Source organism: Triticum urartu, chromosome 2A (assembly GCF_056163025.1).
Source record: "Triticum urartu cultivar PI428250 chromosome 2A, HENAU_Tu73, whole genome shotgun sequence".
Taxonomy (NCBI): domain Eukaryota; kingdom Viridiplantae; phylum Streptophyta; class Magnoliopsida; order Poales; family Poaceae; genus Triticum; species Triticum urartu.
The window spans coordinates 739,696,760-739,721,812 of NC_141874.1; the positions used below are offsets into that span (position 1 = coordinate 739,696,760).

The window sequence follows — 25,053 nt, forward strand, 5'->3', positions numbered from 1 at the left end:
CTCATCTCGTGCCTACACAGCAGCTGCTCCAGAGCCGGCGATGCGCCCCAAGAAGACTCGCAGTCGCAGCAGGCCGTCCACAGCCTCATCGCCGGCTTCTACGAGGAGGCGTTCGACCGGCTGCCCTGCGCGACCATGCCGGGCCTCGCCCGCTCCCTCGCCACCGCCGGCTTCTGCCTCGGCCTCCTCGACCCCGTCTTCAACATCGTCCTCAACGCCGTCTCCCTCCTCCCGGACGACGACGTCGGAGCAATCGTCCGACCTTCTCCACGAAAAAAGATGAGAAAAAACAAGGACGCCTGGCACAAGGTCGCATGGGCATCCTTGCATGGTCTGATCGATTTCATGATGAGCTACTTCGGATGCCTCACGAAAGAACAGGCCATCCGCTACCTCCGCTGCGCCGGCGCCGACCTCGTGCTCGCCGTCATGCTCGTCGAGCACGACATGTACGCTGCTGATGATGAGCAGGTTGACCTTGGGTCCGCGAGGACGCAGGTCGCCCTCATGTCCGCGGCGCTACTAGCAGGTCACCCCGCGCCCGACACGCTGGTGCAGCTCATGACGTCCCCGCTCCCCACCTCCACCGCCCCCTCTCTGCAGCTGCTGGTTGGAGGTGACCGGCAGAGCCGTCTCACCTCCGACGATGTCGGCGCCATCCACTGTCTGTTGCGTCGCCAGAGCAGCCGCCCCTGTGATGCCCAAGTGACCCACGGCCACGGAGTCGTTGTCGTCCGTGTTCGTCGGGAGGTCAGCGATGACGTTGTCGAGACGACTTCTGTCGACGTCTCGGACGACGGCCACACGACCACCACCACGACCACGTTCCGGCGAGCCGGCGAGCGCATCACGTCGCTGCGGCGACATGGGGACATGGCTGCCATGATATCGGCCTGTCTGACCAAGGCAGAGGTGGAGGCCCAAAAATACGGCCTGAACATGACGAGCCCGTGCGCGCGCGGCGACGCCTGCGAGTACCTGCAGTCCCTAAAGATGCGCCTCCATGATGCCATACACGCCTCCTACGTCAAGGCGCTCGCCCTTCTGGTGCCCTGCACTAGCGCTGGCACCACCGGAGGAGGCTCGCTCATGCGCAGCATCCTCGTCGCCGGCCACTGCTACAGCTCCATAGACCCTGTCTCCAACATCATCGTCAACTCCATCTGGTACCTCACGCGCAGCCCTCTCCCTGAGCCGGACCGCAGCATGATCGAGCCGTACACCGACATCCTGGACACTGCTCCGCACGGAGGTCCGCTCACTCAAAGGCCTCACAGAGCTCGTCTATGCCACTGCGGACCGAAAATATATAATAGAACACCTGCACCCAGGCCCTCCTATCTAGCCATCCATTCTGCGCTTCACGATTTGTGCAAAAAACATATTTCTCTTTTTTATTTCTCTGGCATAAAACATGTTTTGAAGTTCAAACCTTTGCAGCATGGCAAAGCTTTCTATCTAAAATCTAGGATAAATCTTTCAGATTTTTTGTCAAAAATAAATATACAAAAAATGATTTTAGAAAGCTTTGCCACGCTGCAAAGGTTTGAACTTCAAAACATGTTTTATGCGAAAAAACAAAAAAAAGAAAATTTCAGATAGAACGTTAGTTGTGTTGCACAGATCTTAAAGCATTATTGGACAGCTAGGATAGCAGGGCCCGGGTGCAGATGTTCGAAAAATCCTGGACCCGGATCCTCAACGGCGTGGGCTCTAGAGACCCTCTGCCGTGCGCAATGCGACCTCTTTGACCGAATATGGCGAATCCTATCTGTTTGTGCGCGCAACGCGAATCCTCCCCGTCGATGAATCATGTGGATCAGCGCGCCCAGGCCCACCGGGTCCCAACCAACGATTCCCTAGTTCTTTTTTCTCACGGTTATACGACCGGATACAATCACATCGTATCTGTCCAGGCGACCAAGCCCCTACACCATTGAGCTGCGCGCCTACACCATCACTCGGTTGCCCCATCCACCCCAGCGATTTATAACTTGCCAAATTTCGATTCCCAGACTCCAGATCTAGCCTCATGTGAGTTCTTTCCCTAATTTTCTCTGTTGGATTTTTTCTAGTTGTTACTTAGGCTGCATGCGTATCATTGTTCCACTCATCTGTGTGTTTGAGATTTGCTAATTTATGTGCTTCTTTGTTTCCTCCCGCAAAATTGTTTAACATGTGAACTCCATGTGCAGGGTTTGTTCTGCTGCTCCTGAAATCGACGGCGGCCCGCCTCTCCGACGTCCTCCTCCACGGCGAGCCGCCCAAGCACCGTAATGCATTTTCTTCCCCCATCAGCGCTTCACCAAGCAGCAGCACATGGAGTTGGAGGCAAGAAGAGGAGGAGCAAGAAGGGGAGGACGCGGGCGACTAGTTCCTCCCCTGAGCTCGAAGGCCGAGGGCCCAGATCCACGGTTGTTCTTCCCAAATCTTGATGCCATTTGCTTTCCTGCGATTCTTCATGTGTCGCTGTTAGTTTTTGTTGGGTTGCTAAGAAGAATCAGGAGGAGCCGTCCTCTGCTCCTTCTCAAAATTTCCCTCCCAGATCTGTATTCTTGGGCATCGATTTTTTATCTTTTGCTTGACCATCAATCGCGGATCCAGCTTGCCTGCTCCCTTCCCGTGCTCCCATCCGTGCTCCCACCTCATCCAACGGCTGTCTTTTTTTCTTTTTTCTTTCTAATCTAATCATCTCCCCCCTGATTTTAAGGGGGTGGAGCCGGGCCTTATTTTGTTCCAATCAAATCAAGCCACGTATGCGGGAGCACAGATGGGCACACGGGAGGGGAGCAGGCAAGTCTCATCCATCAATCGCACGTACTTATTACTTAAGATTTTTTGTGCTGCTGTGTTGGATTTGGGGGTGAGGCTTTTTTTTCTGGTGCGGTCAGCACTGATGGTGTATGAATTACGATGTGGTATGTGTGCTACCTTGCTAATCTCCTCAAATTCTGGATCTCATGTCTCACATACAACATTTTAGAAAAATGCATTTAATTTTATGACCAGCCTGACATGGATTGAGTGCACTCGTATCATGCATATACCATATGTGATGTAGTGTTTAGTGATGACAATATCACAATAAGTGTGAGACAGAACCAAAGGTAGGAAACCATACCGAATGTGCCATATAACCGCCAATGCGCACTTTATATCCTCGGTTATGGTCCTTTTATGGTCGAATGCGAAGAACTTTAGAGATAGCAACCATACGTACTCAAAGGGGGGCCTCTTTCACCCGACCATGAAGAACTTTAATGTTATATCGATTGGTAAGTTTTTTCACTAGGGATTGGGAAAATAACCTCATAATTATTGTGATATTTTCATCACTGGACACTACGTCCCATATAACCTTCGATGTGCACTTTATATCATCGGTTCCGGTCTCCTTATGGTCGACCACGAAGAACTTTAGAGATAGCAGCCATATGTACTCGAAGTCGGGTCTCTTTCATCCGACCATGAAGAACTTTAATGTTATATCGATTGGTAAGTTTTTTCACTAGAGATTTGGAAAACAACCTTATAATTATTGTGATATTTTCATCACTGGACACTACGTCCCATATAACCTTCTATGCACATTTTATATCCTCGGTTCCAGTCCTTTTATGGTCGAATGCGAAGAACTTTAGAGATAGCAACCATACGTACTCAAAGGGGGGCCTCTTTCACCCAACCATGAAGAACTTTAATGTTATATCGATTGGTAAGTTTTTTCACTAGGGATCTTGGAAAACGACCCCATAACTAAATTAAAAAATTTATATTTACAAAATATATTAAAAATATATTAAGACATTTCTATTTGTAGTGCAATGTTGTGTTGAGGAGGTGAGCATCTGCCAGCCGTAGCATACTGGTGACGTGCTAGCTGTGCCCCGCCGATGGATTAGTTAATTTTTTAAACTGTAGTCTCAGAGATTTTTGAGTCATTATGTAGTGTACACTTTTGTTTCCCTGTGTAAACGTTTTTTGGCAACTTCAAAGAACTTTCTGTAGTGCAACGGACGACTCCTTGCAATCGAATCTCCACGCTGTAAAGGCTCATGAGGTCCTTTTTTACCAACAGTCCCGGTACGTTACTTGCTCACCACAAAGAACTTTTTTGCATCGGATATTTAATCCTTGTGAATAAATAAATTAATATACACGTGTAAAAATTAGTACAGTACTATTACTTAAACTTACGACTAGTACTCACGTCAAGGGATGCTATTTAGCATGTAATCTTCGCGCTAGATAATACTAATAGGAGAAGCAGACGGAATGGTGCATGCTGTACAGTAGGGTAGGATCGAATCTTATAGCTTGGCCCCATAGTACGACGCGTCATGTGGAATACTGCTCATATACACCAGCATCAATCTATTCGGGAGTCTATTACACCGGAGATACCTTGCAGATCTGACAGCATAGTGGACCTAGTGATGTGACATGCATGGCTGATGTGCGGCCGAGATATAAGATGTGCGGGCAACGAGTTAGACAAAATCCACGTCCCTCTTTGACATGTTATCATCATCAAGAAATCTTGCGAAGAGCCATTTCCAGGAAGACACCCTCTGCCTACCGACCTAGCATTGCTCCACCAGCAACTCCTGCTGAGGCCTCGTGTTCTGGGCGAGCTGCGTGCCCTGACGAGCACCGTCGTGTCCATTGATCACATAGCCTCCATTCTGGACAAGGCGCTCAGATCCAGCACTCCAAGACAAGTGCAGGTGGATCCTCCGGCTCCTGAAATGCACGCCAAGGCTCTCAGCGTGGTGTCGAGGAAGAGATCAAAGTATGATGCCCGGAGGAGCTTCCTTCGCTCAAAGGCTTGAGCAACTGCTGGAGAACTATGCGTCGCAGCATTTCTGGGTACGTACATTATTTGTTTTGATTTGATCATTAGTTCGGTTGCTCTGCCAGCTGCTTCACTTGATGACCCTGCTTGCTGCATGTTGTAGGAACCAAGATATAGGGTGAACTTCATCTGTGGCGTGGAGGCACTCGGCGGCGGCTGGACAGCATACGGCAAGCGTTACACTGTCAATTTCATGGCTGCTTCTGAATCACCGCTTCAAATCAACACCCTCTTCTTCGCTGAATTCGGGGAATCGGAGCCTGGTCATTGGTTTGGGAACCGTGGTCCGAATGCTGCTGAGCCAAAGCCAGATTTCTGCTGCCCTTTGCCCCCTCCATATATAGGCAAGTCCCCTCATTCCAGCAAACTATGCAATTCCCCTTAGCTTTTGGCCTTTTACTGAACTTTTTCGAGCATGTGCTCCAAATTTCATCTAAACGCTCTTATATTTCTTTACGAAGGGAGTACATTATAGAAGTGTACCGTCTCTTTTACTGAATCAACAATCATCAATGACAATTTTGATTTTTGGTAACAGGCCGTTGCTACTATGGCCCGCATTCCGCGAGGAAGCTCGTCTATCCGAATCTCGCCGACTATCTCAAGGGCGATATGACCGCACATGGAACCGAAAATGTGGATGGCATGATAGAGACAGATCTTGTCTATTTCAGTTCTCACGGAGACGTGGAGTTTGCAGCAAAACTCAACAGCTACTATGAATCAGACTCTTCAACGTGGAGCCGGCCATTCATACTTGATGACGAAGAGAACGCTCGGAGACCACTTTTCTCCTCCATCTTGCCATTCTGCAAACAGCCGGAGCTGGCGTAAATCTTTGGGCTGCCGTTAATGTTGTAAACGATATACTCCGGGGCTAGTTTTCGTTCTTTTGTCAAATGTGAAGTGATCGACCCTGTCCCTTGCCGTGTTAGTTTGCTATTTGATGTGTAGGCAAGCTAAGCTTTCACCTTTCGAGAATAGGTCAATTCTGAAATATCAATTGTGGGATTGCTGCAACTTTCGCACGTTGAATCCTATTTTAAGTGCTTTGAGAACGAGTTTTTGTTATGATGATGATCATTTATTAGTTGCGGGACAAGAGCGTGCATTTAGCCAAACATACTCATAGCCATATCCCTCACGTTGACAACACCAGGGCAATTCGTTGTCGATACCTTCGACCTCCATCGTTGTGGTGGCGGGCCCAGCTGCCAAACACGACGGGGGATCTCTGTCCTGGTGGATGTCTTCTGCTGGCGGCCACAGTTGTGTGTTCTGGCATGTGTGCTCTGCGGGAGGCGGTCGGCAGCTTGAGCCACGGGGGTGAGCTTCGGGTGAAAGCCTAACTCGACCTCGGTCTGCCGGTGTCGACAACATCCTAGGACATCGTTCCTTTTTTGGCGGCGTCATTGTAGATCCATTTCACCTCCATCGTGGTTTCAATCTCGGGTTGTCAAGGTGAAAATTCAAGTTTCGACGTCGGTCGAAGCAGGCATCGGTGTCGTTCCCTAACCCTTCCTCCTTGAGGTGATGCCTTGCGGATACGGTCTTTCATTGGATGTCGGTGGCTTACATGGATTTCTAGTTGGTCGCAACTGCGCGGCCTCAAAACCAATGTGAAAATCAGAACGGTGGCTCTGAAATCTCATGTGTGTAAGGCATCGTCTTTGTTCACTTGAGTGGGGGAGTCGTAGGCTCGGGTTTTGCAAATGTAGTAATTTCCAATGTTCTTTATTAACTAACCAATTATTTTCTTTTACTTAAATAAAATTAAAGAGCTCTTGTCGGTTCCTAAAGGAAAGAGTGTATATTATTTTGTAGTGCTTCCTAGCCTTGTGCTAACGGCGGTCTCTAAAGACACAAAAAATGAATAAAGCCCAGAAATAGTGTGCTAAATGGACTAGAAAGATTTAATTTCATTTCAAGTTTCCGTGCTAGAGGAAGGCTAATGGAGAAGACAGTCAAACGGTCAAAGCCGCAAAGAAAACAATTAGGACTCGCACAATGCAAAGTAGGAGTATACTTAGGAAGGCCTAGTAAAATAAATTATATTTTCTAACACACTAGAGTACTATTCTCAATACGAAGGTGTCTAATTATGCGTCTCCTATTTGATTATAGACAGGGCAGGCTTAAAAGACCAATTTATTTTTTGAAGCATCTCTCCTAATCACCTTGCATTGTACAAGGCGAGAGGAGGTGCTCATGTGTTCTTGTAGTCGGCCGTGGCAGCTCGCACCAGCTGCACCTGTAGCCGGTGTGTGGTACTCAGCGACGGAGCACTACGTGTGAGCAGCGCCGCGAATGTCAAACTCAGCGACAGCGATCTCAAACAAGAATACCTTGGTTGGTTGTGCATGAGTCCCATGCCCATAATTTAGTAGTGGATTGTGTAATCCGATGAAGGCTCTCCACAATAAAGGAGGCATGTGCGGCGCCTTACAGAAATATAACAATTCAGAATCTCTGTCATGGAGAAGACAGTCAAACGGTTAAAGTTTATAAAGCAGCGTCCAACCGATACAACTAGTTTATTGATGCCGCAGCACAAACAAGCCCAAAAGAAAAAGGAGAAAAGAAAAGAAACAAATGCCGACGCCGGCAGCTCAACTAAGCAAAGATGACCGACACCCGCTGCACCAATCGGAGAAGAACCACCACCCGCCAAGCACTCCGAAGCCTCGTGTACCAAGCAACATCTTCAAGAAGAAATGCGACGACGACGCCGCTGCTGCCCGGACAACTCCTACGGTTTCCCCCGATATGCGGATGGCAGTGGGGAAGGGGGTATCACCGACGCCCCTCAGGAGGGTCCGGCAACGCCCACGGGCGCAGTCGCGCCGGTGGCGAACGAGCCATCAGAGATTTCTCCCGCGCCGAAACCACCACCGCCACCTCAGAGAATCAAAAGTGTACCGTCCAACATGCCGCCCACCAGCCTGTGCCACCACGGATACCGCACCATTTTCACCGTTTCACTGAGGCCACCAACACGAGATCTGGAGCTAGGACGAGAAGACACCGGGCTCGGAGGCAACCGCAAGGCAGCTGACAGGAGGGAACAACCTCCACCGCCGCGTGGAGCCGACCGGACATGGCGACAGGGACTTGCCAGGCCACCACCAGCTCGGCCGGACCCCAACGGGGCTGGACAGTCCCTGCAGCCACGCTGCAGCACGCCGGCCGCCGGAGCCACCACCACCGCAGCGACGCCCCCCTCGTCTCACCACCAGGGAGCCACGCCATCGCGCCCCGGACCGTAGGCCCGCCCCAGCCCAGATGCGGCCCGAAAGGGTCCAGATCTGCGCCGAGCGGGCGCCGCTGGCCAGCCGCCCACCGCGCCGCCTCGTGGCCAACGGCCACGCCGCCGCGTCGAGGGCACCCGAGGCCCGCAGAACTCCGTCGCCGGGCCTCACCGCCGCCGAACAGGAAAAGAGCCCCGACTCCCCCTCCAAGCGTGCGGGGAAGGGACGCCCGCCGCCGCCGACGGCGGCGAAGGAAGAGGAAGGAGGGGGCCGAGACGGGGAGGAGGGCAGGGGGGCGCTCCGCCGCCTCGGGGGGCGACAGGAGCGTCGAGGGAGGGGAGGAGGAGGGGCGGAGGGAGATGGACCGGGGGGTGCGCGCGACGGCGGCCGGCGGCGGCGGGAGGGGGCGAGGGCGGCCGGCGGCGGCGGGGAGGATCCCTAGCGCGGGTCGCGGGAGGGGGCGGGGAGTCCAGCTAGGGCCAATCTTGTGACATTTTAATATGTCATGCAATTTATTTTCATTAAGTGTACAAAGAATATACTAATTTGTAAACGTTTGTGGTCATAATTTGGGGTGGCCAAGCAAGGGTTGCCCTATTCTCCCTGCCCTATTTTGATTTTGTTTGTATTTTTCGACCGCAGAGGGCATGTGAACTGTGTCTCCGATAGGTCTTTCGGGAATCGGTTGGTCTAGGTTTTTGGTGGATCTGTTTGTATTCGGCCGGTTCTCGTGGTCTTTTTTTTTGCGGGGGAAAAAGGATTTGTATTAATCAACCTGAATCAAGCTGATCCAGTACACAAAGATTTACAATCCCTTCAAAGCCAGAACCCAGCCAAACTGCAGTGGTCTTGACAACTTCCATAGGCCTTTCTCGACGTTCTTAGACAGGTGACGTGCTTCGCAGATTGCGGCTGTCAGCATCTCCTGGTCTCGTAGATTTTAAAAAGTTTGCTTTGCGGAGGCGGAGGTCGAAAGGCGGCATTGAGATTTGCTCAAGACACGTCGCGGATGGATGCATGAGTAAAAAGATTTCAGCACCCTGGAATTTTGAATATATTTATATTTTTCTATGAAGTTGTGTCTATGATACTCCCTTCGTTTAGAAGCAAATGGCGATGTTTTAGTTTGAATACATAATAGTGTATGAGGCCTTTTAAAAAAAAAATCTCCAAAACTTAGCTTTGACTACTAGCTTCGAGTACTATTTAGTCTCCTGTGCCGCACGCCGAACTGCACAAAGAAGCAATGGCGGCCGTGGTTGCGCTTGTGCCTTGGCTAGCATGGTTTGCCGTCGCTTTCCTCTCCTTCTATCTTCTCAACCTCCTCGCGCACGCGCGCTCCGGCCTCCCGCCGGGCCCCCGCCCACTGCCTCTCATCGGCAGCCTCCACCTCCTCGGCGACAAGCCGCACCGCTCGCTCGCCCGCCTAGCCAAGATCCACGGCCCGCTCATGTCCATCCGCCTGGGTGCGGTCACCACGGTGGTCGTCTCCTCCCCCGCCATGGCCCGCGAGTTCCTGCAGAGGCATGACTCCGTGCTCGCCACCCGGTCCGTGCCCGACGCCACCGGCAAGCACGCGGCGGGCTCCGTCCCCTGGCTGCCCCCGGCGCCCAAGTGGCGCGCGCTCCGCAAGATGATGGCCACGGAGCTCTTCGCGCCGCACCGGCTCGACGCGCTCCACCACCTCCGGAGCGACAAGGTGGGGGAGCTCACGGACCACGTCGCGCGACTGGCGCGCGAGGGCACGGCGGTGAACATTGGCCGCGTGGCCTTCACGACGAGCCTGAACCTTATCTCGCGCACCGTCTTCTCCATCGACCTGACGAGACTCGACGACCACGGCCGCTCTGAGGAGTTCCAGGAGGTGATCACGGCCATCATGGAAGGCTTGGGGACTCCGAACATGTCCGACTTCTTCCCGGTGCTCGCGCCGGCCGACCTGCAGGGCATGCGCCGGCGGCTGGCGCGGCTGTTCGCGCGGCTGCACGCGGTCTTCGACGCCGAGGTGGACCAGAGGCTGCGCGGCCGCGACGCCGGCCAGCCCAGGAAGAACGACTTCCTCGACGTGCTGCTCGATGTGGCGGCGCGTGAGGATGGCAAGGACTTGCTCGACCGTGAGACGCTACGCTCACATTTCACGGTAAACATACAACTTTTTTTTCTGCGATTATAATAGAAAAAAAATTACTCTTTGATTCCATAGACCGCACATGAGCCTGCCGGGGATCAAAGCACATGGCCAGCCTAGTCCACTGACCCTCCCGGGGATCAAACAGATGGTGCCAGAATTTGGCATCGAGATCAGGAAATGAAAAATATAACTTTGATAGTACATGGAGTTACTATATACTTGCTTCTATTGATAGTCGATTTTTTCTATCCCTTATTTCCCTATGCCTAGACCAAATTCTAATGTGGATTCTCGTGGCACGTTAATCGCCTACTCTTATCAATAAGACCAAATGTTTAAGAGTTTGTTTGAGCACGGCAGGACTACATGCCAAATAACTATACTATCACCACTCAGTTGACACACCACTATCCTTTGAGGCCCTGATTATACAGACTTAGAAACACAACGTGGAAATAAAAATAATCGTGGTGTCATCCACCGCAGTATGCAACCAGAAACATGGACACATATAACTTCAAAATTACCATTTGGATACCCATAAATATATCTCTAAAATTCCTGTAGAATAGTGTCGTCATGGGAATTTCATAGGAAGCATGACATGTCATGTTTTCTATTTTGTGGATCATGACACGACATTGTTATTCATGTGTGGCAAAGAACTGAATTGTCTAAAACTCAATAGGAATTTTCCTCTACAAGAAAACACAAATTCTTATGGTTTTCCCGTTGTTTCAAACCAATCATATTGTATTTTGCCGCATTTTCAAAATTTCCACCATAGCTCTCATATAGATTGCACTTCACCATCGGTCTACGGAAGGAAATACTGGATCAAGAACAATGGCTTCTACTATAATGCAATGAGATGAATACGAAATCTCATGTTATATATGAACGAATTATTGCATATGTGATTCCTCCATACAGTATTGCAATGTGCAATTTAGAGCAATTTAAATTTTTCTATAACACATTTAGCAAATAATTCATTGTACTTTGTGTGACTCTTGTTTAGTTTATCCAAATATCTGCATTTACTAGACTATATTCATGTAATATTATATTTGCATGTTAGGACTTGTTTGCTGCCGGTAGTGACACAAGCTCTAGCACAGTGGAATGGGCAATGACTGAGCTTCTCCAAAACCCATCATCAATGGCTAAGGTTTGCGACGAGCTTGCACAAATTATCGGCTCAAGAAGAAACATTGAAGAAGCTGATATTGTTCGGTTGCCCTATCTCCAAGCTGTCATAAAAGAGACTTTTCGACTCCACCCTCCTGCTCCACTCTTGTTGCCACGCCAACCAGAGATGACGGTAAAAATAGCAGGTTGCACAATACCTAAAGGTTCACGCGTGTTCATAAACGTATGGGCGATAGGTCGAGATAAAGATGTATGGACAGAACCTGAGAAGTTTATGCCGGAGAGGTTCTTGGGTTCAGTGATTGACTTTAGGGGTGTGGATTTTGAGCTCCTTCCATTTGGTGCTGGGCGTCGGATCTGCCCTGGAATGGCCTTGGCAATTAGGATGGTGCACGTGATGCTTGCTTCATTATTAAATCAGTTTAAGTGGAGTCTCCCCGTTAATCTGGAACGGGATGGGATTGATATGGAAGATCAGTTTGGCCTGACACTAGCGAAGGTCGTGCCCCTTTGTATTATAGCAACACCCATTTGAGCCAATGACAAAATGCAACATTGTTAACAATGGTTTAGATGTTTTTGATGTGTAATAATTTAAATGTATCAGCCTTGTAATTTATACTATTATTTATGTGAAAATTTTCATATTCTCTCAGAGTATAAACCTTTCATACCTTCATTAGTCAATGCGTTTTTGCCAAAAACATGAGCAAGCACAAATTTCAAAATTTTGATATTCAAATCTAATATGAAAAAACCACGATGGCAAACTAGAACCATTGACAAGCCAATTTTGGATCTTTACAATATAAAACCAAATTTCCACATTTTAGTGTACACGGAACAAACAAATCATATTAAAAAAATCTAGATCTTTGACCAGGAAATATATGAAAATACAAATTTTGATCCACATCATAATAAATTAGGTGGTCAACTAGGCTATAGTGCTTTTGGATTGCGACTATGATGTCAGGCTAATATATTAGGTGGTCAACTAGGCTATATTGCTTTCAGATGGTGACAATGATGTCTAGAGATGAAAACAGAGCAGAAACTTTCTGGATTTCCCCCAAATAAGGGAAACAAAGAGAAAAATAGGGAAACAAAGAAGGAATATTGCAAAACTAAAATTGAATTTCTTATGCAGAAAACGATAAAGAAATGGCATTTTCCGGTGAGGCAAGCACTGAAATGCAATATACATTTCCATGAGTATGAAATGTTTCATTTTTACCATGGCTATATATTAACCCAATCCAACACTCAACAAAACTCACACCATGGCCAAAAGGACAACACTAATACCTAACATAATCCCCAAGTCGAGGAGCCTCCATGTGGCGCAGCTGGTTTATGAGTTATGACATCGGCTTAGGAGTCATCAAAAGATGTTCTAGTCATATTGTTTGAAAGAGTTTGCTAGTTTTCTTGTGATTTTCTTGTTCAACAATTTTTTTGTTCCCACGAACATTTGATTTTGTATCCGCTCTGCACCATTTTCTCTTTGTATTTTTTGGTAGTATTTGTTTCCGTATTCACTTTCGGAGATTTCACATTCATTCCCATTTGTGAGAAAAATATGAAAACAAATGTCACGGACTTAGTTTCCTTTGTTTCCGCTCCATTTTATTAGGCGGTCCACTAGGCAACAATGCTTTTGCATTGTGTTGGTGACGTCAAGATAATATATTAGGGTGTGAGCTCCACTAGAGTGCTTTTGGTATGATGGACAGAGAAACGTAATGTTAAAGTGCTTTTTGAAATAATAGAATGAATAAATTAACCACACCTGAGGAAAAAGAAGAAGAAGAATAAGGTGAATATTGGCATGAACTGACCACATATTGCCAAAGGCCAATACCTCGGCCACTTAAGATTCTCTAAGTTTCATCAATGCAAGTCTCGATCGCCATGTCTTTTCGTTCTCCTTGTAACTATGAACGGCACAAAGATGATATGAAATAAAAAACATGGTTTAACGTTTAATCCTTTTTAGGACTCCATAGCAACGCACAGACATTGTGATAGGATCCAAATAAAAACTAAAGTTATGGTTTCAAACTCAATCTTGACCATCAGTACGCTTGTGTTTTATAGAAGTTGAGTTTATTGTTGGAACCATGTTAGTTGCGATGAAAATTATTCCGTGATTGATGTGTGATATTTTTGCACTCATTTTCACCATTGTTTAAACAAGATAATCCCGGAATATCCGAGAGAATCACTTCGATATTGCCAATAATGACTAATGAATGCAAGAAATTTCGAAATCCTTTGTTTAATATATCTGCACGGGAAATGGACCCAAAAATGAAAGAAAATCATCACATGGAAGGGACACACCAAGTGTGGGAGCCAAGCCAAGCCAAGCCAAGCAAAATAGGGTCACCAGGAAGGCAACAGAGCAAAGGACGATGCCTTGTAAGAGCGTGACCGCTCGTACCAGTAGTCGTACTCACCTCCAGGAGCTCTGTGATGCCCAACCAAGTATACTTTATAAAAGGGCTCGGGTCTAATATAGCATCAGAGGCATCCGGAAACATCGCAAAACACCACTAGTAGACATTCACAAACCTAAGTCGTCTCCATTTCCCACTCATCTCCATATCCCTCGCCACCTTCACTACCGTAGCCATTCTCTTGAGTTAGCCATAATTTTAATCGATGCATCAAAATTGGAAAAGATTGTGACTATTCATCAATCGATCATCTTTATGTCGTCTTCAATGATTTCTTCTTGTGATCCAATCGCCATGTGTGAGTAATTCACTAGGGGAGGATGGGTGAATGCTATTTTGAAAATTAGTGGTAGAATTGATTACATCGGCCCACGGATCCATGCCGCAACGAGGTTTGCCGCGTCGGCGCATCCCACATCCTTGACATGTCATCGCTGCCGACGGAGCCAAATTATATCGGCGTGCGGCAGTGACACTGGGGGGGGGGGGCATGGATGGCCAAGATATATGGCCGCAACACTGGGAAGTGCTATTGGCTTTGCTCCTTCCACTCCACGCAGCAGGCCGTGCACAGACGACATCAAGTCGGTGCATGTCTACAGCACCGCCCGCAAGCGCAACTTCCCCGCTGGCCTACCGCCATTGGAGCCAGTCAACCCCCGGGTTGCCACCTCGCGTGAGAGGCCGGAAGACTAGGAGGCCCGCGAGCGCATCATGACGGAGCAATCCTACGCGGCCGACAAGGAGGGACTCTGTTGCCGCTACCTAAAGCGCGTCGAGGCGGAGTTACCTAAAGCCGACAAGGAGTACGCGGCTCGGAGGACCGTGGTTATCAATCTCTCCAGCGACAACCATGAGGATGACTACTCTGGCCCCTATCCTATGATTGGAGGACTGGGTAGAGCGGATTGGAGGAGGCTCGAGAACAAGTTGGATAGCGAGTAGTTTTAGTGAGTTCTAGTCTAAACTCGGCAAAATTATCTAAAATATTTATGTAAAATATCTACACTAAATTTCGTTTTTGTAAGTTTTATGTAGTAGCTTAAACCAAATTTGTGTTTATGTGCATCGAATTTGTATTTTTGACACTCATTTTTTACCCCGCTAGGCATTGGGGGTTGCTTAGAAACAACCATTTGTTAGAGGAGCAAATGTATTCCTCTAAAAGATACTTGGCCGTGTCCTCCCCTATATTTGAAGGGGTCGGTTAGAGATGCTCTAACCACACATAGAACACAGGGTCCATGGAAGCCCTTGCAATTCGAGATGGCATCCGTCTAGCACTCAGTTTGCGGCTCCACAAGATTGCTATTGAGAATGATTCTCTAGAGTTTGTTCGGATGATCACATCGGTGACTTTGAACGGGGTGACATCTCATACATATGTTATGAGATTCAAGACATGGAAGCTGCGTTTGAATCCTTCTCTCTTATACATATATCAACCAAAAAGCAAAGAGGCTGCACATAGATATGCAAAACAGGCTAATGATGATCGTAGAAGATGTGTTTGGGTAAATATACTCCCTCCTTTCTTCTCGGATGTATTCAGATTCATTGTCGTCCTCCAGAGTACTCTCTCTGTAAAGAATTATAAAATCATTTAGATCACTTCTCTATCTTTACAGAAGGAGTAATTGATAACGCATCTGTTGGTTCGAAGAAAAAAATGGTTTGCGAGAGAAGGGGCACTTGTCTTCTTCTAATGGGCCGCGGCGCACGTGTGAATCGCACCACCCAAATGTCAAACTCCGCGACGGCGCCCCACCAAGCATGCTCTCAAACAAGAAAAGCTTGGTTGGTTGCGTACGAGTCTCATGCCTATTCTTTAATAGTGGATTTGATGGAGACTCTCCATAATAAAAGGAGGCAAGTGCAGCGCCTGACCAGTGGCCAGAAAAATAACAAATTCGGTTCCTATCATGCCACCAGGAAAAGATCTCACCTTGCTTTTTTTTAGGTAAAACTTCCGCCACTTTATTATTTAAAAAAGTATCGGAATTTTTTAGGTAACTACCTCTCTCTCACACTCGCTCGGACGTAGGTGGAAGCAGAGGGACACAGATATTTCCGGGAGAAAATTCCTTATTTGACACTACCTTAAAATGTGGTTCCCTATTTGGCCCTGAAGAAAATTTTCTTCCTTGTTTGACACATGCACTAATTTTTTTTTCCAATATGACACTAGTGCATTTTGTTCACTAACGGTGTTAAAGACAGATGTGAAAATACCTTTTTACCCCTGGTGCATAAAGTGAGCAAAAATCTGTACATTACAATATATACACTTATGTTACATATTTGGTCATGTTAAATGACCAATTGAGACCCCATAACTTGGACAATGATCTGATTTCAATCCAAAAAATTGTCCTCTCATTTTAATTCAAAAAATGAAAATTTGGCAAAACCTCCCCTGTAATTTGATCCCATATCTCACACAATTCACATATATATGTACATATATACACACAATATGCATCACAACATGAACAACAAACAGAAGCAACCATGTTCACACATACATCACATTTAGGTTCACATTCACCACATACATCAGTACTAGTTGGCATGCATCACATACTGTTTCACATATGAGGTCAGGTCCACAAGTACATCACATGAGCAGCACAAAAGGACATCCAAAAGTAACCATGACATTAAGGAAAACATGAGAATCACAAACTGAGCCGCCTTTTGCTTCTTGTGCTCATTGAAGGGCTTGCAGAGTTAAATTTTTTGCTTCTTGTGCACATTGCTGGGCTGTCTTGTGGCACCATAGGAATCTTTTCAGTGCACTCCTTACTCTTGCCCCTAACCTTCACAGGAACATTTGTTTCATCGTCGTGCATAGGAAACTCGATGGAAATTGGCTCCGGCTGTTTTGAGCCGGTTCTTGATTTGCACTTAGGCATGTAAGGCAGCAGTAGTTTTTAGCAATTGAAACCAAACAAATATTCATAACATGTCAACTACAAAGAGAAACAATACCTCTTGGATCGAACCGATTCAGATTTCCCCCCTTTTCCCTTTTTGTTTGTATTCTTCAAGCTTTTGCTATGGTGAGAAGAAAGCAATAAGAATACAGAACAAGTTTTAATTTAACTAAAACTCAAAATTTGAACTAGTTGTACTCACCTTTTTGATGCTCCAGCACTAGAGTTAGCATGTTTCCCCCTTTTTTTGGTTGTAGTTTCCAAGCTTTTGCTATTATGGTGAGAAGAAAGGTACTTACAATTCAAACATTGTTTTCATGTATTTATGAGCACAAGTGTAAAATTACGAACCTTGGGGGAAAACACATTCTTGTTGGTACTCCATCTTCGCAAGGCACAATGGATAACTCAGCTGTTTTGGTTGTCTTTGTCCTTTTCTTTGGTGGTTCTCTACACACAAGAGATAGGAAAGTATTGAACATGTATAGTTGGAAGAATAATGCAAAAATGAGTAAATCTATACTACTCCCTCCGTTCCAAATTACTCGTCGCAAAAATGGATGTATCTAGAACTAAAATACATCTAGATACATCCATACCTGCGACAAGTAATTCGGAATGGAGGGAGTACCTCACAGCCATCATTGCAGCAATGTCCTCTGGATTTCCCTTCTTACATTTGTGCCAATGATGCCCATATTCCTTACAAATAGGGCATAAGTGTTGACCACTTTTCCTTTTCTTCTCACCGCAACCTTTGTACCTCTCAGTTTTACGCCTACCAGCCGTGGCCTTCAATAGTGGTGGATGCATGAAGAATCCATGGTCAGATTTAGGCCATTGGGTCTTGTCCGGCATAGCTGGAATTAGTTGGGCATAAGCTGCTCTATATTTATCAACGGAGAAATACAAGTCCACATAGTGTCGTATGTGTGCATTGCTAAGTGACGTGATGAATGCAAGAGCATGTTTGCAAGGATGGCCAGAAACTTGCCATTGTCGACAAGAACATCTCCCCTCTTGCAAGTTGACCACAAACCTAAAGCCACTACCACCTAATGCAGTTACTTCAGCCACTTCTTCTGAGCTTTCTACCACCTCCAAGTTTAATTCCCTGGTCATTGCATTCAGCTTCTTAATTATGTGGGGCAGAATCAAACCATCTAACTCCTTTGCTACTTTTCTCCTTCGGTTCCACAATATCATAATCAATTGTCTCGCCTTATCAAAGAGGTCATCCAAGTTCAAGGACTTGTGGTGCTTAATCCAATTGTTAAAGCTCTCAGCCAGGTTGTTGGTTACATAGTCTACCTTGCATATAGTTGAGAATTGACTCCTAGACCACAACCTATTGTGCCACTTCCTTATATATGCAGTTGCAACTGGCTTTGTTGTCTCCATAGCAACCCAATGTTTGTCAAATAAATATGGGTTCCATGAGTAAGCAGCAGCCCAAAGGTGGTCATCAAACACCTTCCCATGGAACTTCTTCTTGAAGTTGGTCACCAAGTGAAACATGCATTCCCTATGTTCCGCCTCTGGGAACACTTCTTTCACCCCTGTCATTACTGCTTGACCAGCATCGGTGCATATGGCCAACCCATTTGGTGATCCTATGGCCTGTCTTAGCAATTGCATGAACCAAATCCAATTCTCGTTAGTTTCAGAATCAAAGACTCCAAAACTAACCGGATACATCCAATTATGGCCATCAACGGCGGTAGCACTAGCCAGCTGCCCCTTGAACCTGCCCGTTAAGAATGTGCTATCTATTGCCAAATATGGTCTGCAGCCACTAAGGAACCCCTCTATGCAAGGTTTCATAGCAACAAAAATTCTTCTAAACCTGATTTTACCATTTATTGTGTGATGATCAATCTGGACTATGCTACCGGGGCAACAACTTTCAACTTGTGCCTTAAACCTATACAAATTGTCAAAGCTGATATCCCAATCACCATATAGTTGCTTCAAGGCTAGCAACTTACCCATATATACTCTCTTGTAGTTGATTTTGACCATGTGGTGTTCTTTAAGCTTCTTTCGCAATTCCTTTGCTCCTAGAGTTGCATCTTCAATGAGCCAGTCCTTCACCTTCTCACATATCCAGTATTTAGTTGCATTCTTCACCTTCTTTTTCCTTCTTGCACTAGAGCAATCATGACCAAAAGGTTTTTTTTTCACCTACAAAAGAAGAATATAATTAGTTAGCTAAAAACTCTCAAAAAATCATGCAAGAAATGTTTACAAACGAGCAAAGTTAGAGAGTTACCACTACGGTACACAAATCATCCGTTGTAGAAGCATGTATCCTCCATGGACAATTATCTTCATCTCTTCTTTTACAATAGCCCCTGAACCTACATGGTGCACTCTTCTCTGTGTTATAATCAAATTCATGTTTGATAGCATGCTGAGAAAGGGCCAACTTAAACTCCTTCATATTGGGATATATGAAACCTTCAGTCATAGGAGGGTCATCCTTATCATACTCTATATTTGGGGCATGATTTACCTCATGCAACTCCTCATCCTCCTCTACTCCAGTCTCGTCCTCGCTCTCATCCTTACTCTCATCCTCACTCCCATCCTCACTCTCATCCTCACTCTCACCATCAGCAACATAGTCTTGGTCCTTTTCTTTATCAGGAAAAAGAACCATATTTAGAGCTTTAGGTTCTTCCTTCAAATACATATTCTCTTCATCAATCCCAACATGTTCATTCTCCGGTATTGGGTTGCGAAGATAACTATCATCATCTTGGTCTATGTTGTTCTTAGGTTGGATATGCACATCACTATAATACTCAATGATAGGCTCATATGGTTCAGAGGGTTCCCAATATACAATGAACATCTGCACCATCTTTGACTTAGCATGTTTCTCAAACATATACATCAACTCTTGGTTTGATTTTATTTCTGGAAACATTTTCAGAACTTCATCATAGTAGTGAACATGCGCAACTTCCAAATAACGTGGCTGGTACTGCACTATAATTGATTCAACCAAATCTTCATAATTTGTCAAGTCGGAATCAATAACCTTCTCTAAATAAAAGCACATAGGCTCTTTTCTAGATTTTTTTGGGTTGCCAAGCAATCTAATTTTCAGTACATAACAAGAATTTGGATCCATCCTGTACATAAAAGAGAAACTTATGCATGAGCATTGCTACTGGATATGGGTCAACCTGCTCCTCCTTCTAATCCTGCATTTGAAGAGAAATTGTGGAAGGAACTCACCCTTCTAAGTCTGCAGCCGCATCATGGCCCAAGCCTGCATCCACGCCCAACCTTGCAGCATCGCCATGGCCTGCACCGCCCGCAACATCGCCATGGCCTGCGCCCACAGCTGAGCTCATCGGCAAGTGCTGCATAGCTGCGCCATGGCCGCCAGCAGCGGACCTCACCGACGAGCCATCCCCAGCCCCGCCTTGGCCGCCGTCCGCCGTGCCTGGGTCGCCGTCCGCCGCGGTGCTTGCTCCGGCGCCCGGAGCCGTGCTTGATCCTCCGCCCGCAGCCACCCCTTGAGCCATGGCCCCTCAGCTCACGCCGCCGCCGCCGTTGTACGAGCCTGCAACCCACTGCCGCCGCCGCTAGGGTTGGGGGTGGGGAATCGAAGAAACAGAGAGACGAGAGGATGGCCAGATCAGGATCGGGCTTGTGGGCTATCTACTAACACGGGGGTATTTTGGTCCATCCAAAAACAATTTAACGGAACGGTATAACAAAACGGACGGCGATGTCACGTAAGGAAGAAAATTTAGACTACATGTCAAATAGGGAAAAAAAGTTCTTCAGGGTCAAATAAGGAACCACATTTTAAGGTAGTGTCAAATAAGGAATTCTCTCCAGGTTATACTCGTGGAGATCCTCTTCAACTTATGATGACAATTCATTATGCATGAGAAGGTATGTGAAGATAATGACATGCATAATGGAAAATGGACGTCTGCAAAATGATCTAAGTGCGGAATTTATCGTCGCACATGCGGAATTTATCATCGCATCACAAAGTGGCTAATAAGTAGCAGACGACCATCGAGTTTAAGTGTTACAACTCAAAGAACCAAATGTATCAAAACGAGAGTTGTAAACACGAAGCAAAATATAAAGCAACCGCCCATATGGACCTGCTTGAAGACTATCAAACTCATATGCTTCTCCCCTTTTTGTCAGTAAGGACCAAAAAGGTTTGAAGACATAGAGCATCTACTCGTTCCCATGAAGAGTAGGTGAAGCAGCAGGGTCGCCGGTGGTGTTCGGCAGTGCAGAAGAACTTGGAGCAGTGTCGAAGCGTGCTGAAGGAGGTGGCGGTGAAGTAGCATCGTCTTCGTACTCGATCACTCTGGCATTCATAGTTGCAGCAGAGGAAGAGAACTCAGAGTCTTCAAGAGATGGAGTTCGTCGCAGCACTGCTCTTCGAGGAGGTGTGGAATCAAACTTGAAGCGTTCGGAGAAGCCATCCTCTTGAAGATCATCTTTAGAGCACATCAGCGTCAGCCCTTTCCATGTGCGTCGAGAGGTTTCATGGGCAACAAAGGCATTCTTGGTGGAAAGATTGCGAATGCGGTTGACATCCACCAAGAGGCTTTGCATTTGGCGCTTCAACCAGTCATGATGCCTATCATGTTTCTGATGAAGAGCCACCAGAAGCTCTCGGTCATTGAGAACACGAGTGTGCTTCTTGGGTCGTTGGGCAATTGTGCTATCGGTGGCTTCAGTAAGGGCAGGATGTGGTGCACGTGTAGTTCCAGCCAAAGGATACACACGAGTGACAGCTTCAACTCCTTCAATGTTCTGAGAAAAACTTTGATGCTCCGCATTCTGAAGACTTAGAGGTTCCTTGGCAGGCTCAGGATAAATGGCTTCAATAGACATATCCACATCAGGCAGAAAGATCCGATGATTGCGAGCAGATGGCTGATATGAGATAGCGGAGTGAAGTTTAATCAGCCGCATTATCCATGGAGCGTAGAACTTCAAGCCAAAAAGATCAGAGCCTGATGCAGCAAGTTGGCGGATGAAGAAGTCTTGTGCATTGAAGCATTTGCCATGAAGAATATAGAAGACCAGAGTCTTCATTGCACCTTCCAGCTTGGCATGTGGAGAATGTCCTTTGATGGGCCAGAGAGTTTGCCTTATAATGTGATAAATAGTTCTTGGCAGATACTCAAGGTCTTCAACAAAGAATTCCTTGGGATATGCAGCACCTTGGGGCAATGGCTTCATCATACTGAGCATCTGACTCATGTTAGGTTCAGACTTCTGAAAGATGCTCTCCACAGCTTCACTGTGAAGCTGACATCCATGTTCGTAGAGATCGCCAGGAGTGGGCAGACCAGTGAGCTCAATGATATCAAAGGTTTGGCTTCGTGATGAACATTTCCTGTCATCCACTCCAGTACCCAAGTCTTCGGATCTCTGTTGTACCCACGGATGTGAAGTGTGGCATAGAACTGGAGCAGCAACTCTTAATTCCAATGCTCTTGGTCGGTGACGAACGGCAGCAATCCAACCTCTTTGAAGCAATCCAGAGCTTCTTCCAGACAGGGCGGACCAGCTATTGCTTCAATGTCAAGACGCTTATGTGGGAAGATGCGACCTTGATTGTATAGAATGCAGGAGTAATAACTTCGCTGCGGATAGCTCCAGAACCGATCAGATGATATTCTTTCCCTTGAGTAGGGGTTCCTGGAGCTATTGAAGAAAGTGTTGTCTGCGTTGAAGCCATTGACATTGAAGGATCCAGGTGCTGATGCAGGACCTGGAAACCTGGGCAATCTGGGGATTGGCTTCTGTACCCGAGGCCTGTGCTCAATATGGTGGTCGAACTGAGGACCAGCAGCAGGCGCAGGAACAAAAGCAGTAGCATCATTGGCTTCACTGACTTCTGGTGCTTGGGTTGGTGAAGGCTTCACACTGGCTTCAGCCATGACAGCGTCATTGGCTTCATTGGTGTTGGTGGTGGCAGCCTCGAGATTCTCAACCTCCACTTGATGAGCTGGAGGGTCGGTCACAGTCACGTTCTCCTCGAGAACAGCTTCTTGGTGGGACGGGGGAGTAGCAGCTTCTGGGGTTTCTTCTTCATCGGCTGATGCAGCCGGAATGTCTTCAGCAGGTTTAGCTTCAGACTCAGAGACTGGAGGCCTTGGTCCTTTGCGAAGCCTGCGTAACGCTGGCGACGCCTGTGGAGTTGGACTTGGCTGGGCCTCAAAGTCTTCTTCCTGTGGTGCTTGTGGGCGATCAGCCCATGATGCATCCTGAGCAATTGGCGTCAGAGGACGACCAATGCTGATGAGTTCGCTGTGCGTTAGCACAGGCGATGATACCTGTTGGTGCTTGAGCTGAGAAAGAACCGCATCATCTTCAACATGGTCATGGTGACCAATGTCTTCAGCAGCGATAGGATCAGCTGCTGGAAAGTCTTCAGCTTCATGAGCCTTTGTGAAAGCAGGCTCATGGACAGTCAGTTGACGTTCTTGAGGTTCAGCGTCAGGGCGAACCATGGAGATGGATTCAACAATCAAGGGCTCTGTGGGAGCAGCCCATTCCTTCTTGGTCTTCCGCTTCTTCTTGGAGGGGGCAGTAGCAGAGGCTTCAGGATGTTTCCTCTTCCTTGCTTCAGCCTCAGCAGTCCTCGTCTTCTTCAGCTCTGAAGCGGTTGACTGGGCCTTTGGCTTCGAGCCAGTCATGCTAGTTGGGAAGACAATGGGATCTGCTTCCTGCCTTGGTGCGTTGGGTTCGGCCACAGTGGGCTTCTTCTTCTGCTTGGCAGCCATCCTGAGATCAATGCCCGGACGCCCAAGGGCCTTGCGCTTCTCAGCCTCGTTGTAGCCTTGCACACACTTGTCAGCCAGGCTCTTCATGCGCTCACGAGAACCCTGAGCTTCTGCGCGTTTCTTGAGAAAGGCTTCTTTGAGCTCGTGCAGCATAATCTTAAAGTTTTTCACCTCTTGCACGCTGAGCTTGGCCATATGCTTCTTGAACTGAGCTTTCTCAAAGTCAATCTTTTGCTTCAGTTCAACAATGCGCTGGGCGATGGCTAATTCTGAAGCACTGGCGCCATGGAAGGCAACACTGAGGCCAATGGATAGTTGCAGATCTTCGAAGCTGATGTTGGGCGTGTCAAACCACTCATCAATGAAGTTGTGGATGATTGTCACGTCAAAGAGAGGCAGATCATTGAAGATTTCTGCTTCTTCTTTGCTCTTGATGAGTTGCTCAAGAGCGTCATCTGCAAGATCTTCATCACTGGACAGATCAATGGCATCGTTTCACAGAATCGCAGCAGCAGTCAGTTCTTGGCCGGTGTGTGGCAGAGGCATCTTGACCTTCTGGGGCTTGGAGATGCGTGACAAATCTTCAGACTGCACACTGTCTTCAGGAGGTGCAGTGGCCAGTGGCTTCGCCCGTGAGATTTTTGGTGCAGAGGCAGGCTTTGAAGCTTTAGGCTGCTTCAACTTCTTCGGCTTCGGCACTGCAGGCGCTTCATCTGATTCAGCGTCATCTGCAGGCTTATTCACGGCTGTCCCTTGAACCACGATGTGAGTGATGAGACCTTCCAAGTTGTAGAAGGGCCCAAGAAGATTGGGTTCAGCTTCACGAGTTCCATCGGCACGGGGAGCAGAGGGACCAGGGTTGAAGTCTAATCCCAAAGACTTCTTATTCTGCTTCGCTGAGTTCTGGGCAAACTGGAAGTTGCGCTTAAATAGATTGTCGTCACGACACCATAGCAGTGACGATGGGTCAGCATCCACAGGTTGTGGTCCACGGACCATGCAGGGATAGAAGCCTTGTTCAATGGCTTCATCTCTGGTCCTGGGTTGAAGATTTTTGTAGAGGATGTCTCCCCATGGTCGCTTGATGGCATTCTTTTCAGCATATTCCTTGGTCACAAATCTGTACTTGAACCACTGTTCTGCCCAATAGCGTCGAATCCATTGGATTTGTGTCTTGCGCTGATTGTAATCCTCTTCAGGATCTGTCTTTTACAGCTCTGAGAGGTCATCGGGCAGATCTCTTGATGTTTCTCCTCGACGCTTTATGCCACCCTTCCTTGCAGATTTCTCTGAAGCCATGAATTTTAAACTGAAAGGCTTCAATACGTTCAAAGGCTTCAAAGGTTTTCGCTTGCTGGACAAACAAGAACTGGCTTCGGGAGAATTTATATGATGCTGTAAGAATTCTGCAAATGAATGCAGACTATGAGAACCAAGGGATTCTCCCACGGACATGTACCTGTGACACCTAATGCAGTTCCAAA

General features: G+C 47.1%; 2 protein-coding genes and 1 pseudogene across 4 annotated transcripts; 2 read left to right on the forward strand and 1 right to left on the reverse strand.

The window, feature by feature from the left end:
• Positions 1-1,345, forward strand: LOC147987498 (uncharacterized; annotated as a pseudogene).
• Positions 1,346-9,316: 7,971 nt separating this feature from the next.
• On the forward strand, positions 9,317-12,041 carry LOC125540253 (geraniol 8-hydroxylase). The gene is made up of 2 exons (XM_048703836.2): positions 9,317-10,243; positions 11,316-12,041. Exons 1-2 carry the CDS (start codon positions 9,350-9,352, stop codon positions 11,919-11,921), a joined length of 1,500 nt encoding a protein of 499 aa, XP_048559793.1. The 5' UTR covers positions 9,317-9,349; the 3' UTR covers positions 11,922-12,041.
• A 4,325-nt stretch (positions 12,042-16,366) lies between these two features.
• LOC147987499 (uncharacterized) lies at positions 16,367-20,323 on the reverse strand. Of its 3 annotated transcripts, none has more exons than XM_087540351.1 (7): positions 20,031-20,323; positions 19,060-19,924; positions 17,416-18,968; positions 17,136-17,234; positions 16,987-17,055; positions 16,840-16,905; positions 16,367-16,743 (listed from the first exon to the last, which is right to left on the reverse strand). In XM_087540351.1, exons 1-7 carry the CDS (start codon positions 20,321-20,323, stop codon positions 16,527-16,529), a joined length of 3,162 nt encoding a protein of 1,053 aa, XP_087396477.1. In that variant the 3' UTR covers positions 16,367-16,526. The 3 variants fall into 3 exon arrangements, with proteins under 3 accessions (XP_087396477.1, XP_087396479.1, XP_087396478.1); XM_087540353.1 differs by lacking the exon at positions 20,031-20,323 and having other exon boundaries at positions 17,416-18,352; positions 18,773-18,968; positions 19,057-19,923; XM_087540352.1 differs by lacking the exon at positions 20,031-20,323 and having other exon boundaries at positions 16,367-16,653; positions 16,840-16,899; positions 19,057-19,711.
• Between the last annotated feature and the right edge of the window lie 4,730 nt (positions 20,324-25,053).